The 19,766-nt window shown below is 42.6% G+C and overlaps 1 protein-coding gene across 1 annotated transcript in view; it reads left to right on the forward strand.

The window, feature by feature from the left end:
• Positions 1-271: 271 nt before the first annotated feature.
• Positions 272-19,766, forward strand: part of TNKS (tankyrase) — a 108,186-nt gene continuing 88,691 nt past the window's right edge. Inside the window, exons 1-3 of the mRNA XM_081319394.1 lie at positions 272-867; positions 7,045-7,269; positions 17,119-17,214. Coding sequence (XP_081175520.1) covers positions 294-867; positions 7,045-7,269; positions 17,119-17,214 — 895 coding nt within the window. The 5' untranslated portion in view covers positions 272-293. The remainder of the gene's footprint in view (positions 868-7,044; positions 7,270-17,118; positions 17,215-19,766) is intronic.

Here is a 19,766-nt window from a genome sequence, read left to right on the forward strand (position 1 = left end):
AGGGAAAGAAAAACCCTGAAGAAAGCAGCGCCAAACTACAGGGAGGACTCCACGAAAGAAAAAAAAAACCAGGTACGCTGCCCAACACAAGAGTTCGCTCGCGCCCAACTTCTCAGCCAGCAAACACCCGACGGTCTAGGGAAAACGTTCCGCTCGTCTTCCGACATCTCACTGCCTTTACGTCACTTCCCTCCCCGCCGTCCCATGATTGGCTCCACGAAGCCGGATGCGAGGGCGGGCAATCCCTCCCCGTTGCCGCAGTGACAGGACCCGAGCGCTCTTCGAGCGGGGAAATGGCGGCGGCCTCGTCGTCGTCGCGTCGCTCGCAGCCGCATCATCATCACCATCACCCCCCTCACCCTCCAAGCCATCACTCCGTCCAGGCGCCCGTATCTCCGCCTCGCAGCCCCAGCCTTTCTCCCACCGGAGCTTCCCCTCAGCAGCGGCCCACTCTGGCCGGAGTCGAGGGCGAGGCCCCCCCTGCCAGCGGCGGCCGGGAAGGGACGGCGGTAGCGGAGAGGCCTTTTTCTCCAGAGAGCGCCGGCGAAAGCTCTGGGCCTCTTCCGCCGCCAGGCTCCGGGGCTAGCAGCGCCGCCGGCAGCAGCGGCAGCAGCAACAGCAGCTCCGGCTCTTCGTCGTCCTCGTCTTCCTCTGCTGCCTCCAGCCCGGCTGCCCCTGACAGCCCCGACCCGCCCGCTCCGCCGTTGCAGCCGCTCCCTCCGTCCGTGGGAAGCGGCGCTTTTCGGGAGCTGCTCGAGGCCTGCCGCAATGGGGACGTGACCCGGGTCAGGCGCCTGGTGGATGCTACCAACGTCAACGCCAAAGACATGGCCGGGCGGAAATCCACCCCTTTGCACTTCGCGGCAGGTGAGAGTCCTGGGGGGGAGGGGGCCGCGCCTCAAAAGTAGTACCGGGTCCGCCGTTTGGTGGGATACTTTGCCACTGCTGACCCTTCCGCTGAGGTGAAGAAATGGTTACTCACAGGTATATATGTGAGTATATATGAGTATATATGTGAGTATATATATGGCCTGATGGGTTTGGGTTTTAACATTACTTTAACTAACCTACAACATTGGGCACAATCATCTAACTTTAAATCTTGTATCCTGTATTCTTATTTTTAGTGCCCTGTACACCGCCCTGAGTCCTTCAGGAGAAGGGCGGTATATAAATCAAATAAATAAATAAATAAATAAAATAAATATATATGAGGACCCAGATTGTTGGGGGCAATTAAGCTGACTTTGTAATAATGCCGCTTGGGGTGTGTGTGTGAAAGCCCTAATAAGCAGGCATATACATAGAATGAAGGCTACTGCTAAGCTTGTAAGCCGCCCTGAGTCTTGGGAGAAGGGTGGGATATAAATGGAATAAAAATAAAAATAAATAAAATTTGTGGCCCCGACTCCCGCTCGACACAAGAAAGGGGATGGTAGTAATCCATAATGGGCTTCAGGCTTTCCCCTCTCCTGCATGGAAGCAAGGAAGACCCTGGCGCACAAGGCGGCAAAATTACTAGGTTCCCTCTGTAGGAACATCCTCTGCTCTGTCTGAGCTGTAGGATAAAGGAGGGTTTGCCCTGCTCAGGCTGGCTCTTGTACTGCCCGGTGAAGAATGTGGTTGAGTTCATGTCAGGAGGTTGTGCCTGCCTTCTTCGGCTTACCTTTTCATTCTTTCTGGGGGCTCAGGAAAGAGAAATCAGGGAAGGGGTAAAAGAATGTATCCGTTCCTTGAAGGAGCAAATGCAGCGCCTGTCATTTCTTTCTTAGCAACACAGTGGGAAAGATGATGTTGTTAGATTTAGAGCAAAGTAGGGTTGGCGCATTGTATTGAGCCGTAAAATGGTTGATTGGTTAGATTTTGGCTTAGACTACGATGTGAATCCAGCCATTGTGTTAATATGGCAAAAGAACCAAGTAAAATAGGAGAGTTTGGCCCAGAAAGGCTGCCTAGAGAATGCTCATTCTGTATAGGATCACTTGATGAGGAAATTTATAGTTCCTAATGATGAGAATAAGGAGTTCTTGGAAAAGGATTCTCTCTGTTTAACTTGGAATCATTCCTGGAGAGGTGAACAGTCCTTTTATCCCTTACTACTGCATTCATTTAAAGAATAAAGGATGTTGAGCATCTTAGGATCTTAATCCCGGTTTAGTGATAGCTGTTTCTAAGGCTCACTCTTTACATTGTGTTTTTCAGCCTATGGCTTTCATAACATGTACAGTAATGTGAATGTATAATTAAGCAGAAGATGCATTGTCAGAAATTTTTATAAGGTATCTCAATGAAGGCTGTGTGGTGTAGAGTTTCATGAATTAGAGTTGCTAAAATCTATTGCATATAACACGGGTTGGCAACCCACGGCTCCGGAGCCGCATGCGACTCTTTGAGCCATCTCCTGCGGCACCCAGTCGCCCGGTGCGCGCGCACCTCTCCGAACGGGAGGAGGTGCGCGCGCACCACTCCAAAGGTTTGGAGAGCTGCGCGCGCACCTCTCGGAATGGGCAGCGGCAGTACCCATTTGGAGACCTGCTGGTGCTGGTTTCTAAACCGGCACCAGCAGGTCTCCAAATGGGTGTTCGGGCGGAGGTGTGCGCGCACCTCTGCCCGAACACCCGTTTGGAGACCTGCTGGTGCTGCACCAGCAGGTCTCCAAACGGGTGTTCGGGCGGCAGTTTGGAGGTCCCGGGGGTGGCTCCGGTGGCGCCCGGGCTGAAGGTGGCACCGCAACCCAGCGCCCGTCACCACGGAGACCCGTCGCCGCTGGCTTGCAGGTGCGTCCACATAAAAAAAGTGGAACCGTGCATGTGTATCCATGCACGCGCATGCGCAAAAAACAGAATGTTTTGCGCATGCGCAAAACATTTTGTTTTATGCGCATGCACGTGCGTGGATACATGTGCGCGGCTCCCACTTTTTTATGTGTGATGGAACCGGTTCCCAGTGGCTCTTTTGCTTTTTCAGGTTGCCGACCCCTGGCATATAAAAATATCCCTTTGAGTGGTCTCTGTAGTATGAAGTAACAGAGAAATAAATTTGTTTGCAATTTCATATTCCAAGAAAAAAATGGCAAAAATAGTGGGAAAGCATAAAGAACTTGAAAGTGTGCTTCTTGGAATAATTTTACTTAAACATTTATGGAATTGAATGGTTGATTGGAGGAGCAAGCTCAGAGACTGGTTGATTACATAACTAGTATTTTTAGTTTTGTTATTTAAAATGTGAGGAACAATAATGGACAGAAATAATGGCTTTCTCCTTTCAGAAGCACTGTTTATAATTACAGCAAATGTTTTAAAAGTTTCCATAAGAGGGATTCAAAGGATAAATCACATGGTTAAATCAGTTTAATAGACTTTTCCCCCAAAACTTCTATTTCCAGTATTCTCTTGGGAAGGCATGTTGGTCAGTATGAAACAGATATAGTTATTTCCACAACCACATTTGGTACATAGCTGAAAAAAACCCGCCCACTTCTTTCTCAGTATGGACCAAAAATATGAAAAACAGATGTTTAAGTTTGAAAGCAGACGATCCAAAACCAGCTGTTCTCCCTTTACTGGTAAAACTCCCCATTTATTTATTTTTAATTGAGGTTTCCTGAGATCCATAAGATAAAATGAGGTACAGATATTTCAAATTATTCCTATTATCTCCCTTCCTTCCTGTTATCCTAAATATTTCTGATTATTATTTTTTATTATTTTTATTTATTTTAATTCCATTTATATCCCGCCCTTCTCTAGACCCGTACCAATTGGGTTTCAGGCCCGGGCACAGCACGGAGACGGCATTGGTCGCGCTGGTGAATGATCTCTGGAGGGCTCGGGACAGGGGTCATTCCTCTGTTCTAGTCCTATTGGACCTCTCAGCGGCTTTCGATACCATCGACCATGGTATCCTGCTGCGGCGTCTCAGGGGATTGGGAGTGGGAGGCACGGTTTTACAGTGGTTCTCCTCCTATCTCCAGGGACGCTCACAGTCGGTGTTGACAGGAGGGCAGAGGTCGACCGCGAGGTCTCTCGTTTGTGGAGTTCCTCAGGGGTCGGTCCTCTCGCCTCTCCTGTTCAACATCTATATGAAACCGCTGGGTGAGATCATTCGTGGCTTTGGAGTTGGGTATCATCAGTACGCTGATGATACCCAGCTTTTTCTTTCTACCCCAAACCACCCCAGTGATGCCCTCAACGTGATGTCCCGTTGCCTGGAGGCGGTTCGGGTCTGGATGGGGAGGAACAGACTTCAACTCAACCCCGACAAGACCGAGTGGCTTTGCATACCTTCATCCCGGGTCTATTCGGATATTCCATCTCTCTCTATGGGGGGTGAATTATTACCCCCCGTAGATAGGGCTCGCAACTTGGGAGTCCTCCTAGATTCGCGGCTTACCTTGGAAGATCACATGGTGGCCGTGACTAGGGGGGCTTTCGCCCAGGTTCGCCTGGTGCGCCAGTTGCGGCCCTATCTAAGCCGGGATGATTTATGCACGGTCACTCACGCGCTCGTGACCTCTCGTCTAGACTACTGCAACGCCCTCTACATGGGGCTTCCCTTGAGGACCACCCGGAGGCTCCAACTGGTACAGAATGCAGCCGCGAGAGTTGTGTTGGGAGTTTCCCGATACTCCCACGTGACACCTCTGCTCCGTGAGCTGCATTGGTTACCAGTTGTCTTCCGGGTGAGATTCAAGGTGCTAGTAATGGTGTTCAAAGCCCTCCATGGCATGGGGCCGGAGTACCTCAGGGAACATCTGCTGCCGGCATCAAGCTCCCTGCGCCCTGTGCGTTCCCACAGAGAGGGCCTCCTCAGGGTGCCACCGGTCAGAGAATGCCGTCTGGTGGCCCCCAGGGGGAGATCCTTCTCTGTGGGCGCCCCGGAGCTATGGAACCAGTTACCGGTTGAGCTCCGGACGGCGCCCGATCTGCGCTCCTTTCGCCGCGATCTGAAAACATACTTGTTCGAGCAAGCCGGCCTGGCCTGAGGGGGGATTGGTGGGGTTTTTTATCATTCTTATTGGGGTTTTTACTATGTATCAATTGTATTTTAATCGGGCATGCATTTAATTATTTTTTAATTTTTGTAAATTTCTGTGTTTTATTCTTGCCCTGTACACCGCCCTGAGTCCTTCGGGAGAAGGGCGGTATAGAAATGATAATAAATTAAATTAAATTAAATTCTCTGAAGACTCAGGGCGGCTTACAAGCTTAGCATTTTAAAGTAATAGAAAAACCTTGTGGAGTTTCTAGTATTTATTCCAGTAATGCAGTGTAATTTGCCCATCAATAGATATGTTATCCTGAATATATAGGTGTGCATACATACATTAAAAGAAAAAGTTTGACGTAGTGATGAATGCATCAGGATAAAATTGGGAGATTGAATTCTAGTCCTGCTTTAGGCACAAAGCCAGCTGGGTGATCTTGGGAAAATCACTTTCCTCCAACCCTAGGAAGGCAGCAATGGCAGACCACTTCCAAAACATCTTTCTGAGAAAATTGCAGGGACTTACTTGTCCAGGCAGTCATTAGGAGTCAAAAACTGACTTGGAAGGCATAAATACATCATAAATACATTGGAGATGATGCATCTTTGTATGTAATATTGATTAGGTCTCACCTGCAATAATCTATGTGAAATTCCACCCACTCTGCGGCATATAGTTATAGGTTCAGTAATAGGGCATTGATGTGCGAATTGTTTTCTGAAACTAGTCAGGGGTCCTATTTTATTAAAAGTTACTTTAGAGCAAGCATGTCAAACTGCCGGCGCATGGGCCAGATGCGTCACGCCGAAACCGCATCCACCCCATTGTCAGCAGTGGGGAAAGTCACGATACATCACGTGACATTGCGAGTTTGACATGCCTGCTTTAGAGGAATAAATAATATTAGTTTCAGGACCGACATGACTTAGGTTGAATTCAAAATACCAAGCAGTGAAGTGGTGTTTTTGACTTTGACGTTTGAAATAGTGTGAAACGCAGTTTGTGTTAGGATTACACTGTAATTCTAACTCATGATATCAGAACCTTTAATCCACAGAGATGTAGGAATAAGTAGCTGAGGGAATAAAATAAACCGGAAATTGGTCAAGGAAACAATCTTTTTTTAAAATTATTTTAATTTACATGAGCTATTAGTAGAAAACCCAAACATTCATGAAGCACAGAAAATGTAACTTTCACTATTCAAAACAAATGAAATTTTTTACTCCAATTCCAAATTTCTGTTCATTTTTATATGTATACTTCATAGTACACTTTTATTTGTTTCTGAATCAGAATTATACACACACACACACAAATATATTTCCAGTTTTTCCAAATAATCCATTTTGCTACTTGCCATAGTCTTAAGCCGCATACGATCCAACCACTTCTAATTGATCAACTGTCAAGAATGTCCGCTGTGACAACATTTTTCAAAGTTGCTTTAATATTTCAGTAAAATGGGTCTCTTATTGGACACTTAAATGTACACAAAAATTTCTTTTATTTCAGTTTATACTTGTCTTCCTACTAATAAGATATTCATAGCAATTAACAGCTACAGCCAAACAGCTAAAATTTAACTAAAATAAAAAATATATATATTCTGCTCAAAGAATTTGGTAGTTAAAAGTTTTACACTCCTTCCTTGAAAATGGAGAGTGAGAAGGAAGCTACTACCCCATGGAAGTTTTTTTTTATCAGGGAGCCTGAAAGAAACTCCAAATCCAAGGAAGTGGATTATTACCGGTATTATTTTTTTGAAATTATAAGGTATTAAGAATACTGTGTTTTTATGCACCTGATGAAAATATTTTAAATTCCATCTAAAAAGTATAAATGATTTATTTATCTGTTGTACATAGTACACATATAATATCTAGCTGGACCTCAGGATGCATAATTCAGCAAAATAGAGCTATACTCTTTGCAGTGTATTAGCAGCAATTATATATGCAGTGAAATTTATTTTAGAGAGTTACACTCCCACATGCCATATGCAGTGATAATATTTATGCATGCCATATTGCATTAATTCAACTTCTTTTTACTAGGTTTTGGAAGAAAGGATGTGGTGGAACACTTGTTACAGACAGGAGCTAATGTCCATGCTCGCGATGATGGTGGACTGATACCTCTTCACAATGCCTGTTCCTTTGGTCACGCTGAGGTAGTTAGCCTCTTGCTGTGTCAAGGAGCAGAACCAAATGCCAGAGACAACTGGAACTATACCCCTCTGCATGAAGCTGCAATCAAAGGCAAGATAGATGTGTGTATCGGTAAGTGCATCTTTCTTCAAAACACCTTAACTTCTTTAACGTTAAAAAATTGTAAGTATCAAAGCCAAAGCACATTTAGAAGATCCATTGAGCAGTCTGTACAAATCTTCTAACTGCATTTTATAGTTCATAATCCACAGTTCTTACACAAAAATATAAATAGAATTAAACTTAAATCAGCTAAAACAATGAATACATTCAGTAGTGCCAATTTCAGTTTAAATATAAAATGCTACCATCTGTGGATTGAAAAATCTTGATATTTGGGATTAATGTACAACTGTTCTAAATGTAAGATAAGAGGTAACTGTCTACCCTTATCATATGTAAAATTTACTTTCTACAATGTTTTCAGCAGGTTTGGCAGCTATGATGCTGAATTACCATCGTCATAAGGCGGAAAGTAATGTGCATAGATAACGGTGCAAGAATATATTTGATTGCAATTTAACCTCTGTATCATTTAGGTTTTGATATTAAACATATTTGTCCTTTCCTTTATTATTAAATTCTCCACTTGACAGTGTTCTTCCAAAGTAACCAGGAACCTTCTAAAACTAAATAAGTAGTACAATAATTAAGTTTAATTGTAATCACAGGTCATAACATATAAAACATACCATAAAATACAGTATAATAAAATAACAGCGGAATACTGTTGGTATTGTAACATGAAGTGGTAAAAAGAGTATTAGATGTAAAAAGGTTAAGTAAAAGATAAATCTGAGGCTACAAGTAAAAACGTAAATATTTCGTTCTAAGTTTAAATTACAGTGCAGCAAAAGTATCAATTTGGAAACAACTGCAAAAAGGTAGTTCAGTTGTTCGAGGTCTGAGCCCTTGAGGTCATCGACCATCAATTAAGTTAGAAAATGATATCTCTATAGTTTATATTAATTATTGGATTTCCTTCCTTCCTTCCTTCCTTCCTTCCTTCCTTCCTTCCTTCCTTCCTTCCTTCCTTCCTTCCTTCCTTCCTTCCTTCCTTCCTTCCTTCCTTCCTTATGTTCCCATCTTCCATTTTTCCTGACAACATTGTCAGGTAGTTTGTTGAGAGAGAGTAACCTTAAAGTCACACAGTGAGTTTCCACTGAGGAAAAGTTAGGGCGGTTGGGGGGGGGGGGCTTGACCCAAGTGCCAGTTCAACAGCTTAGCCAGTATACCACACTGTCTTCCATTTTTATTTGTTAGATTTTGAACAATGAATGACAAAAGAAAAGGTGCAAAATAGATGGCAGCTAGTCCCACTCTTTTTTCATTTCTCAATCAACTTTCTATATTTAATGAGAGAATCTGAATCAGATATTTTCACCTTTTTGGTCACCTTCAGATACAAAAGCAAGACAGATCCCAATGATCTACTGATAAATAAACTTTATGAGAAGTTGTGGGATGCAAGGGGCCTGGCTGGCATATGGATATCCTGAAGTAGTATATTGCTGACCTGTCTTGTTGAGGAACAACTTTTCGACAAAAATAGTTTTAGGGGGGAAAAATGTTTGTGTGTGTGTGTGTGTTAAAAGTTATAAAAATGGTATCCAGACTCTAGTTTCACTGAATTATAGTATGTCTTTTATGTTATAGTACTGGTAGTTTCCCGTTAATGACAGTAATTGGAATTTGGAACTCCATCACTAAGCAACACAATTGTACAAAATAAAACTTGATACCACAAAACTGCCAGCGTATGATGGCTGTTCTGGCAGTTCCAATCCTGAGGCAAATCCCACATGGATATTAGGCACAAATGTCATATAATCATCATTTGTAATTTCTTGCCAGCTTACCCATTGTCTTTGCTTATTGGAAGCTGGCAGGGAAGGTTGCAAATGATGATCGTGGGACACTATTCTAATTGCAGGCTAGTTGCCAAGCATCTGAATTGTGATCCCATCACTGTGGGACTGCTGCAATGGCTACAATTTTGAGGACTAACTATATGTCTCTTTGTTCAGCTCCGTGATAGCTTTAAATGGTCACTGAAAAGTTGCTGGTCCAAACTAAGGAGTTCCTGTTGAAGCAGTTTCAATGTTCTTAGGATCTTCTTTGTGAACAATTGCTCTATATTGAAAATCTGCCCTTATATGTCTGTGATTTATCTAGCTTATTTTACTAAACATAGAGGTTTTTCTAAGACTAATATTTTGGACATTAAATGCATAGTATTTCTCTCTGAATCATTCTCTGAGGCAAAAAGTCTTTTTTAAACATAAAAACTTAAATCATATTGCACATTGATTAAAACTGGCAACGAATGTCCCAAATGTACCCAAAGTATACCAAATTAATTTAGCATTGCTGTGCATTGTTCAAATAACTATACAACATTGCTTCTAGGTTATTTGAGTCTAGAATATGTATTTAATTTCAATCAATCAATCTTCATCAATACTTTATGTATGACACATATTATCAGAGAGCCAATAGTTAAGGTACCAGGCTAGAAACCTGGAAACAGAGTTCCAGTCCCATTTTACCTTCAAAGCCAATTAGGTGATCTTGGCTCATCCTTTCTCTGAGCCCTAGGAAGGCGGCAGTGGCAAATTGTTTTTAAAGTCTTGCCAAGAAAGCTACAGGGACTTACTTGTCCAGGCAGTCACCAAGAGAGAAGGCACTAAATAAATAAATGAAAATACAGCACTACTCCCAAAATATGGAATATATGTGCAGTGTTTTTACTAGAAACCAAACAAGAAATTTATGGCTCCGACACCCTTTATTTCCTAGATTTTCATGGCTTGGAGCTTCTGTGATAATGGCCAGGACTGTCATCTCTAAGCGATGCAGTCATGTGACATCACGTTTTATAACTGCATTGCTAATTAATGGCAATCCCCATCCCAATTGCCATTGTAACCTCAGGACTACCTATATCAGTGGTCCCCAACCTTTCCGGCTTTACAGACTGGCAGGGGGGAGAGGAAATGGTTCCTTTTGAAAGGCAAGCACACGCACTTGGGTGCACAGCTCCATTTGCACGAGCGGCTTGTGCCTGCGCATGCACATGAAGCTCCATTTTGTGAGTGGAGCTTCACACGCATGTGCAAATGCCCACTGGCTGCAGCCTGGTTCCAAATGAGCTGCAGCCCAATACCGAGCCAGAGCCCGGGGATTGGGGACTCCTAACCTATATAAAATATTTAGAATGCTTTCCATCAAAATTAGTGTCAGCTTCTTCCTGAAATCCTCTTACTACAAAGGCCTGTGAACAAAATATTTTGTCCCTGGAATGCTTAAAAAATAGATTCATTATTATCCAAATTCACCCATCTCACTCTTAGTGGGATATATATATTGGATATGCATTTTCTTCATCTTAATACATGGCATTTTTTCAAAAGACAATTATTTGATAAACATAATTGGCTCTAAATGTAACATTTAATGTAACAATGTAACAAATTAATATAACATTAACTGATGCTTTGGAATCTACAGTGATATATGCTGAAGAACGTAACGGTTTTACATAAATATTATCAACTTATTACATTGAAAATTGGCTTCAGTGCAATATTTTTTTTTAGTTTACGATGTAGTTTACTTGGCTTCCAGTTTAGTGGAACTTTGCAGGATCGAGTTAAGTCAGGCATGTCAAACACAAGGCCCGGGCCGGATGCGGCCTAACATGTGGTTCCATCTGGCCCGGGGATCTGCTCTGAAAAGAGCAAAGAACTGGCCCGCTGCACCTCGGCCCAGGTGTTGATCTACTACCTGATTGCAGCCATCAAAGCCAGAATGTGTTCAGCGTTAAATCCAGGGCTTTTTTTCTCATAGAAAGCTCAGATCGTTGCTCCAGCACCTTTTTTTTTTAAAGAAAAAAAAACCCTAGAAAGCTTTTGCACAAGCTGTGCTGTTATTGGCTTAAGGCTAAGCCTATTGCAGGCTTTGCTCTTTTATGACTCATGGACTTCAACTCCCAGAATTCCTGAGTCAGCTATGTATTGGCTTTTGGAAGCCAATAGGAATTGCTGCTGAGCTTGCCAAAAGACCCAGCAGGCAAATGTTGCAAGCGAAAGCAGGAAGTTTGCACTCCTCTCTGCTCCCCAACTACACCATTTCAGCTAGGTAAGTAAGATATTATTTGCAAATAGGATATCCAAGCATGGAGGGAGTAGTGGTTTGTTTCACTTTGTTTTACTTTTCAAATTGCTGTAGGGAAGAAATGATGATTAGAAAAAGGCAGGAAGTTGTTTTTATTAGGAAGAATTCATTTATCCCATGCTAGATCTTTGGGAGCTTAATACCACCAGCACAGAACATTTGCTTTTCTGAAATTTCATTCAAATTCAATTCCTGATAGGGGCATTTGAAAAAAAATGTTATTTATTAAATTTATATGCTGACTATCTCACCAGGATGACTCTGAAGTCAAGGAGAGGGCTTGCAACTTCTGTTTGTAGTTATCCAAGTTTCTGAACACAGAGATAATCGGCCATTGTACAAATACAGAGCCTATCATGCTTTTATATTTATATGGAACAGATACATTATCTGAAATTTTTGGAATGTGTAAAAAATTTGAACCAGCCCAGAAACTCATTTCCCATTTTTGTGTATATAGAAAGTAAACCCTGAAATAGATTTGGAAAGAGCAAGGACTTTGATTAAATGGAAATGTTGCTAAGCATAGAACTGTTGAGTTAATTTGCAGCTGTTTCTGCTGATTTCTTTTTATGTGCTTATCTAAAGCATTAGTTTGGATCATTGGAAAGAAAAAAGATTTAATATTTATGATTCAAAAATATAAATATGTGAGAAACATGTTTTTAAAGACCTTTGCAGCTTGTTCTCATATATACCCTGCCACAAAGGAATAACTAAAATTATGAAATTTAGAATCTACCAAGCTTCCCTCCCATGGACAGAAGACAATCCATGGGAAATGTGAATCCGTAATCAATAGCTTTAGCAGCAATAATAAATCTATGCTATGCATATTTAAGTTAGCCAAACCCTGGAGCAGTGGTAGCAATCTTCTGTCACAATGGCAAGCCCTTTAAGATTATATAATTGTTAATCATATAAGTGAAGAAATGAGGAAAACTGTGGTTAAAGAAATTGATCCAATAATAATCATTGATAACTGATGAATCAATCACAATAAGCAAAAAAACTACCCTTATAGTATTTGTTCGATGCTGTATCGAAGGTATGGGAATGAATTCACCAGTAAATTTGTTTTTGGACTTAGTAGAACTTGAAAAAGTAACAGCAGAAGGGATATTTGATTCCTTACTCCAATGTCTTTTATGGGATGACAGAAGATTATTTGAAAAAATATTTGATTTCTCTGGCATGCAATGGTGCCACTGAGATTATGGGATGTAAAAGTGGAGTGAAAAAATTGCTGTCAGAACATTTTCCATCTATTATAGTTTGGCATTGTGCTAATCACAGACTAGAATTATGAGTAAGTGATGCTGCCAAGGAAACTTCAGGAATAGATTCCAATCATTTATTGATAAACTGTTTGTCATATACCATATACCACAGGTCGGCAACCCGCGGCTCCGGAGCCGCATGCGGCTCTTTGAGCCGTCCCGTGTGGCTCCCAGGCCTCCTTCCTCCGCCATGTTTACTTTTGGGGAAAAAAAGTGGCACTAAAAAAGTTTAATCAATTTAAACTTCTCACAAAAAAACCTTGCAAAGTTTAAATTGATTGGTTGGTTTGTGGGACCGCCCACAAACCTCTTTGTTTTTCTAACTGCACTTGGCAGCAGTGGAGGAAGAGACGGGAGAGCTAGAAAGGTGAGTAGGGGGGGTGGCGGAGGCTTGCAGATCTGCCTTCACCACCTCTTCGTTTGCGGGGGGTAAGGTTAGGGTTGCCTCCCCCTTCTCTCTGCCGAGGCTTGAAGCAGCCCCCACAGAGAGAACGGGCGGTTTGCCTCCCCAGAGAGAAGGGGCGGTTTGCCTCCCCTTCTCTCTGCCGAGGCTTGAAACAGCCCGCGTAGAAACAGCCCGAGCAGAGAGAATGGGGCGGTGGAGCGCTCCGCTGAGAGAATGGGGCGGCAGAGGCTGGATCCCCCAAAAGAAGTCTCTGCCGAAACGAGAGAATGGGGCGGTGGAGGCTTGCCGCCCATTATCTCGGCAGAGACTTCTTTCGGGGGATCCAGCCTCTGCTGCGCCACGCCAAGAGAACAGCAAGCCGCCCCATTCTCTCGGCGGAGTGCTCCACCGCCCCATTCTCTTGGCGGCTTGCCGCCCCGTTCTCTCGTCTCAGTGGAGACTTCTTTCGGGGCGGCAAGCTGCCGATAGAATGGGGCGGTGGAGCGCTCTGCCAAGAGAATGGGGCAGCTTGCTGTTCTCTCGGGGCGGCAGAGGCTGGATCCCCCGAAAGAAGTCTCCGCCGAGAGAATGGGCAGCAAGCCTACACCGCCCCATTCTCTCAGCGGAGCGCTCCACTGCCCCATCCATTCTCTCGCCTTGGCAGAGCCCAGCTGAGAGAAGGGGGCGACAGAGGCTGGATCCCCCGAAAGAAGTCTCCGCCGAGAGAATGGGCGGCAAGCCTCCACCGTCCCATTCTCTCAGCGGAGCACTCCACCGCACCATTCAGTGGCTTGCCGCCCCATTCTCTCGTCTCGGCAGAGCCCAGCTGAGAGAAGGGGGTGACAGAGGCTGGATCCCCCGAAAGAAGTCTCCACCGAGATGAGAGAACGGGGTGGCAAGCTGCTGAGAGAATGGGGCGGTAGAGCGCTCCGCCAAGAGAATGGGGCGGCTTGCTGTTCTCTTGGTGCGGCAGAGGCTGGATCTCCCAAAAGAAGTCTCCACTGAGAGAATGGGCGGCAAGCCTCCACCGCCCTATTCTCTCGGTGGAGCGCTCCACCGCCCCATTGTCTCGGCAGCTTGCCACCCCGTTCTCTCATCTCAGCGGTGACTTCTTTCGGGGGATCCAGCCTCTGCCGCCCCATTCTTTTGGCGGAGACTTGCAGAGCTGCTACCTTTGGCTGCTTTTCTTTCAGGGCATCCAGCTGTTGAGAGAAGGGGGCGGCAGAGGCTGGATCCCCCGAAAGAAAAGTAGCCGAAAGCAAGCTGAAACAGAGAGAATGAGACTGCAAGAAGGGCGAGATCAGCGTGGGTTGAGAAACGCTGATCTCGTGTTCCTGGCAATCTCCCTCTTCCACTTGTGAAGTTCGGGGCTGGCCTTACGGAGTTGTCAGAGCTCCCGGGAGGACGCATACACCCGGCCGCTGATCAGCCTCTTGTTTTGCGCATGTGTGCGCATGTGCACTCTTTTGCGGCTCCCAGTTTTTTCTTTTGTGAGGGAACCGGTTCCGAGTGGCTCTTTCACTGTTTCAGCTTGCCGACCCCTGCCATATACCATCATATACCAAGGAAGGAACAGAGGAAGGAAGGAATAGAGGGTGGGAGGGAGGAAGGAGAGAACAGAGGATGGAAGGGAGGGAGGTGGGAGCGACCATGTCCCAGCACTCGCCCCGGTCCCACCCTCCTCTGCCAGAGACCCTCAGATCTGCCCCAGTCCTACCCAGGAACCCCTGAAGCAAGCAAGCTGGCCACGCCCACCCAGTAGGCCATGCCCATCCTAGCCACACCCACCCAGTAGACCACGCCCATCCTAGCCACACCCACCCGGCCCCCCGAGGACAACCAAAATGCTGATGTGGCCCTCAGTGAAATTGAGTTTGACACCCCTGAGTTAAGTAATTAGTAAAGAATAAAGCCAGAGTATGCAGCCAGGTCAGAATAATGTTAAATGAGGAATGGGGATTATAAAAATGAAATATTTAAACTGTATATGTTCAATTTTTAAATTAATGTTGCTATATACAACTACTTGTCTCCAAATAGCAAAGATGACAATTACTTAATTTTATTATATTTATTCAGAGAATATATTCATGCATTAGTTATTTTGAATAGCGCTTGTCTTCTATAACAAATATTTTGTGTTAGCTAAATTGTTAATTTTACTAAAGATAAAAAATAGATATGAATTATGATTCTCAGTTATCTGTGTTATTAAAAGAAAATAGAAACAAGAAAATTTTCTTGTTTTTGAAAGTCTAAAGTAAAATAGATAACCACCTTATTGAAACAGGCTTTGTCTCAATCCCGCCAAGACTGAGTGGCTGTGCATATCGGCATCTCGGGTTAACCAGACTATTCCATCTCTAACGATGGGGGGTGAGGTGTTACCCCCCGTTGATAGGACTCGCAACTTGGGCGTCCTCCTGGATTCACGACTCAATTTTGAAGACCATATAGGAGCCGTAACCAGGGGGGCTTTTGCCCAGGTTTGCCTGGTGCGCCAGTTGCGACCCTATCTGGACCGAGATGCCCTACGCACAGTCACTCATGCGCTCGTGACCTCCCGTTTAGACTACTGCAACGCTCTCTACATGGGGCTGCCCTTGAGGACCACTCGGAGGCTTCAGCTGGTGCAGAATGCGGCCGCGCGAGTTGTGATGGGGGTTTCCCGATACTCCCATGTAACACCTCTACTCCGCGAGCTTCATTGGCTCCCGGTTGCCCTTCGGGTGAGATTCAAGGTGCTGGTGATGACCTATAAAGCCCTAAATGGCTTGGGTCCGGGATATCTGAGGGAACACCTGCTGCCGGCATCAAGCTCCCTTCGTCCAGTGCGCTCCCACAGGGAGGGTCTTCTCAGGGTGCCACCGGTAAGAGATTGCCGGCGGACGACACCCAGGGATAGGGCCTTCTCAGTGGGTGCGCCTGCCCTTTGGAACCAGCTGCCAGTGGAGCTTAGGACTGCCCCCGACCTCCGTTCATTCCGCCGGGACCTGAAGACCTGGCTCTTCGAGCTCTCTGGCCCAGGCTGAGAATTTTAATTTTAGTTTTAATTTTAATTTTAACTGGGGTTTTACTTAAAAGGTAAAGGTAAAGGTTCCCCCGCACATGCGTGCTAGTCGTTTCCGACTCTAGGGGGCGGTGCTCATCTCCGTTTCAAAGCCGAAGTGCCAGCGCTTGTCCAAGGACGTCTCCGTGGTCATGTGGCCGGCATGACTAGACGCCAAAGGCGCACGGAACGCTGTTACCTTCCCACCGTAGTGGTCCCTATTGGTGGTTTTACTTATGCAGGGACAAATATAATTTTTTTTTAATTTGTTTTTAACTTTTGTATTTTTGTTTTTAATTACCCTGTAAACCGCCCTGAGTCCTTCGGGAAAGGGCAGTATATAAATGTAATAAAATAAATAAAATAAAATGTAATAAAATAAATTTGCAGAAAGTATAACTAATAATTGAAACTAAGCTCCTAAAAATCAGCATTATTAGTGTTTCAATACTAAAAAATGCTATTATCTATTATTGCCACATATCTTTTTGCAATAAAAGATAGCAATTCTCCAATATTATTTAAGGATAATTATTGTTAATTTTGTGTTAGTAAAGTGACAGCTAAAAATGTAAGATGATTGCATAATCATGATGTTTGGTATATTTTAGAAGAATCAATGCAACAGACAATCTGTTTACTCAAAAGCTTTGTAGCAAATTATATGTGCATATATTCTGGACAGCGGATGTGTGCATAGCAAAATATTTTTTGAAACTTGTATACCAAAGGTCAATTTAAGGAGACAGAGAATGTGCTCTAAAATGTTCTGTACATCAATTCTGCATTGTCCACAATCAGTTTAGAGAAAATTTGCAGCCTGATACGGTTATTATGTGATATAAGGAACGATGTTCACCCTTGAGGAAAAACCAATCAGTAGTTGAATGGTCTATTAAACAAAAGCAGCTTTCTGGATTATGATTTTTATTGAAAAGATTGGCAGCATGGTCAGCGTATATGTATTTATTGGCAGTTGTATTTATTCTATATGCCAAATGTTTGAGAATAATTATTATGTTTTTATTCAGTACTGCTACAACATGGAGGTGATCCAAATATTCGGAATACAGATGGAAAATCAGCTTTAGATCTTGCAGATCCTTCTGCAAAAGCTGTACTTACTGGTGAGTACACATGATTGTTAAGATACATATAATTAGCCATCTAAAATTCTATCTAAATTTTCTGGGATAAAAACAGAACACTGTATGTATTGACTTACTGCTATTAAGGGATTAAAATTTACTTTGCTTATTGCGCTTACTTTTAGTCATATGATGGCACTTGTAACTTGTAATTTAATGATTTTGATTAAAGTTTACATATCTATAAGCACTCTTAAGAAATCTGCAAGTGTCTAGGATGGAAATGGCACATAATTGTACAGAAGATATTAATTGCACATGTGGATACCCTATGGTGTGAGTACAACCCTCGTGTTGCATTATCTCTCAGTGGCTTTCCATATCATTGTATCCTTCTGGGCTTTCACCAATGGTTGGGAGTGGGAGGCTGTGAGTTGCAGTAGTTTTAGACTATTGGTTCCAATTAGTTATGATAAGAATGGAGAGGTCCATTTCATAGTGGGGTACCATAGTGGTCAGTGCTCTTCCTTTGTGTAAGAAGCTCTCAAAAATTTGCATGAATTCATCTTTCAACACAGGTTCTGATGTCATCAGTATATTGATGATGTTTAATTTTCCATCTTGACTTTGGGCCAAGCATGTAATACCATTGAAGTATTGTATTGGTATCTAGTTACTGTCAGGGTTTGAATATAGAGAAACAGAGTTATGCTTGGGTTTGGAAGCTATCCAGTTCCAGAGAATTAACAGCTTTAGTACTGGATGAAATCACACTCTTTCTTATGGAACTGGCTTGTAACGGGGATTCTTCTCGTCTTTTAGCGTCTGCTGGTTGAGTAGGTTACAGTTATGTCCAAGAAAGCTTTATACAGCTACATCTATTGCAACTCCACTGATTCGCTCTAATCACAGTCATACCTCATTTACTGTTTCACTATACTATTACACTGCACATTACATTGGGCTGGCTTGTAAAGTAATGAGAAGCTGTAGTTGGTCTATAATACAGTGCCAACAGGGCTTCCACAGGAAGAAGTACAAATGGAAAATGGCTCTGTAAAAAGTGGGGCTGATAGCCATGGTGAAGAACGAAGAGCTACTGAGTAGACGGATTCTCCTCAAGAAGAGAATAGGAGATTACTCACATGCACTCTGAACAGTTGTCCTTGCAAGGAGAATGCAAGACAGCAGTCCCTGGCAGGTTTTGAGCACTGGGAAATGATGGGAATAGTCATCTTGCTTGGAATTGCAGTCAGTGCTTTTTAAAGGACACTTAAGTTTGAAGACTCCCTTAGAATTTAGAAATTATGTTTGGAAATTGTTTGTTACCTACTTTTAAGCTATTAGATCAACAAGTGTGGAAAATCCAGACGAGTTTGCCTTCAATTCTTAAAGATAAGAAAATTTTAATCATAAGCTTAAGTATTTAAAAATTTGAAATTAACAGCAAAAGTTAAATAAAACTTTGACCCTTAAAACTTATACACTGATTAATTTTAAATAACTTTAAAAATTGGACACTAGAGAGAATTAAATATTTTAATTAGCCCTGATTGACAGCTAATTAGGACTTATTAAATGATGGGAAACATAACAGTGAAAGTACTGATAGTTACTTTAGAAAAATGGAATCAGAAATTAATATCAACAGTGTCAATAACAGTGTTTGCTTCTATGGATAGACTATGTCCAAAAGATATTATGGAAGACATAGCACATGAGAAACAAGTTTTACTTGACATGATAGCGATGGCATTGAAAATAAAATTATAAATGACAGGCTAGGAATATGACACGGAAAAGGATGTTTTACTGGACATAACAAAAGAAACTGGTTGACGTTTCAAAACTCAAAAGAAAAATACAAATAATGAACAGAGTGACCTGAATAATTTTTTATATTGGATTTACAAAAAAGGATTGTTAAAGCTTTGAGAAGGAGCAAAGAATAAATGAAAAGAAATCATATTCTATTCGAATGGACTAAAGATTAAGACTGTTGAAAATAAAAAGAATATAAAATTGGTTTATTTGATGAAAGTTAAAATAAAATACATTGCTACTTCTGATAAAGCTTAATGAACTTTCTTTTGTCACCAAGGCTGAAAAGATCATGCTTTATGGATTTGTCTATAGATAAGAGATGTAACACGGATGAAGAAGTTATCCATAGTAAACAAAGAGGAAATGAGGAGTTACTAAAATGATAATTGTATTGAAGGTTTTTTCTTCTTGTTATTTTTTTTCCATTTCTGATTTTTCCTTTTGTACTTTTTACTCTTTTTTATTCTTTTAGTTTTAGATTTTATTATAATTAAAATTGTTAACAATATTATCTAAAAAATATAATGTCTTCAATAGTTGAGGTTACTTTCATATGAAGAACGGTTGCAGGAATTGGGTATGTCTAGTCGGTTTAATGAAAGGAAGGACTAGGGGTGACAGCAGTGTTCCAATATCTCAGGGGCTGCCACAAAGAAGAGGGAGTCAAGCTATTCTCCAAAGCACCTGAAGAAGCAACGGATGGAAACTAACCAAAGAGAGAAGCAATCTAGAACTAAGGAGGAATTTCCTGACAGTTAGAACAATTA

The sequence above is a fragment of the Vipera berus genome (genome assembly GCF_964194415.1).
Source record: "Vipera berus genome assembly, chromosome: 2".
In the NCBI taxonomy this organism is placed as follows: domain Eukaryota; kingdom Metazoa; phylum Chordata; class Lepidosauria; order Squamata; family Viperidae; genus Vipera; species Vipera berus.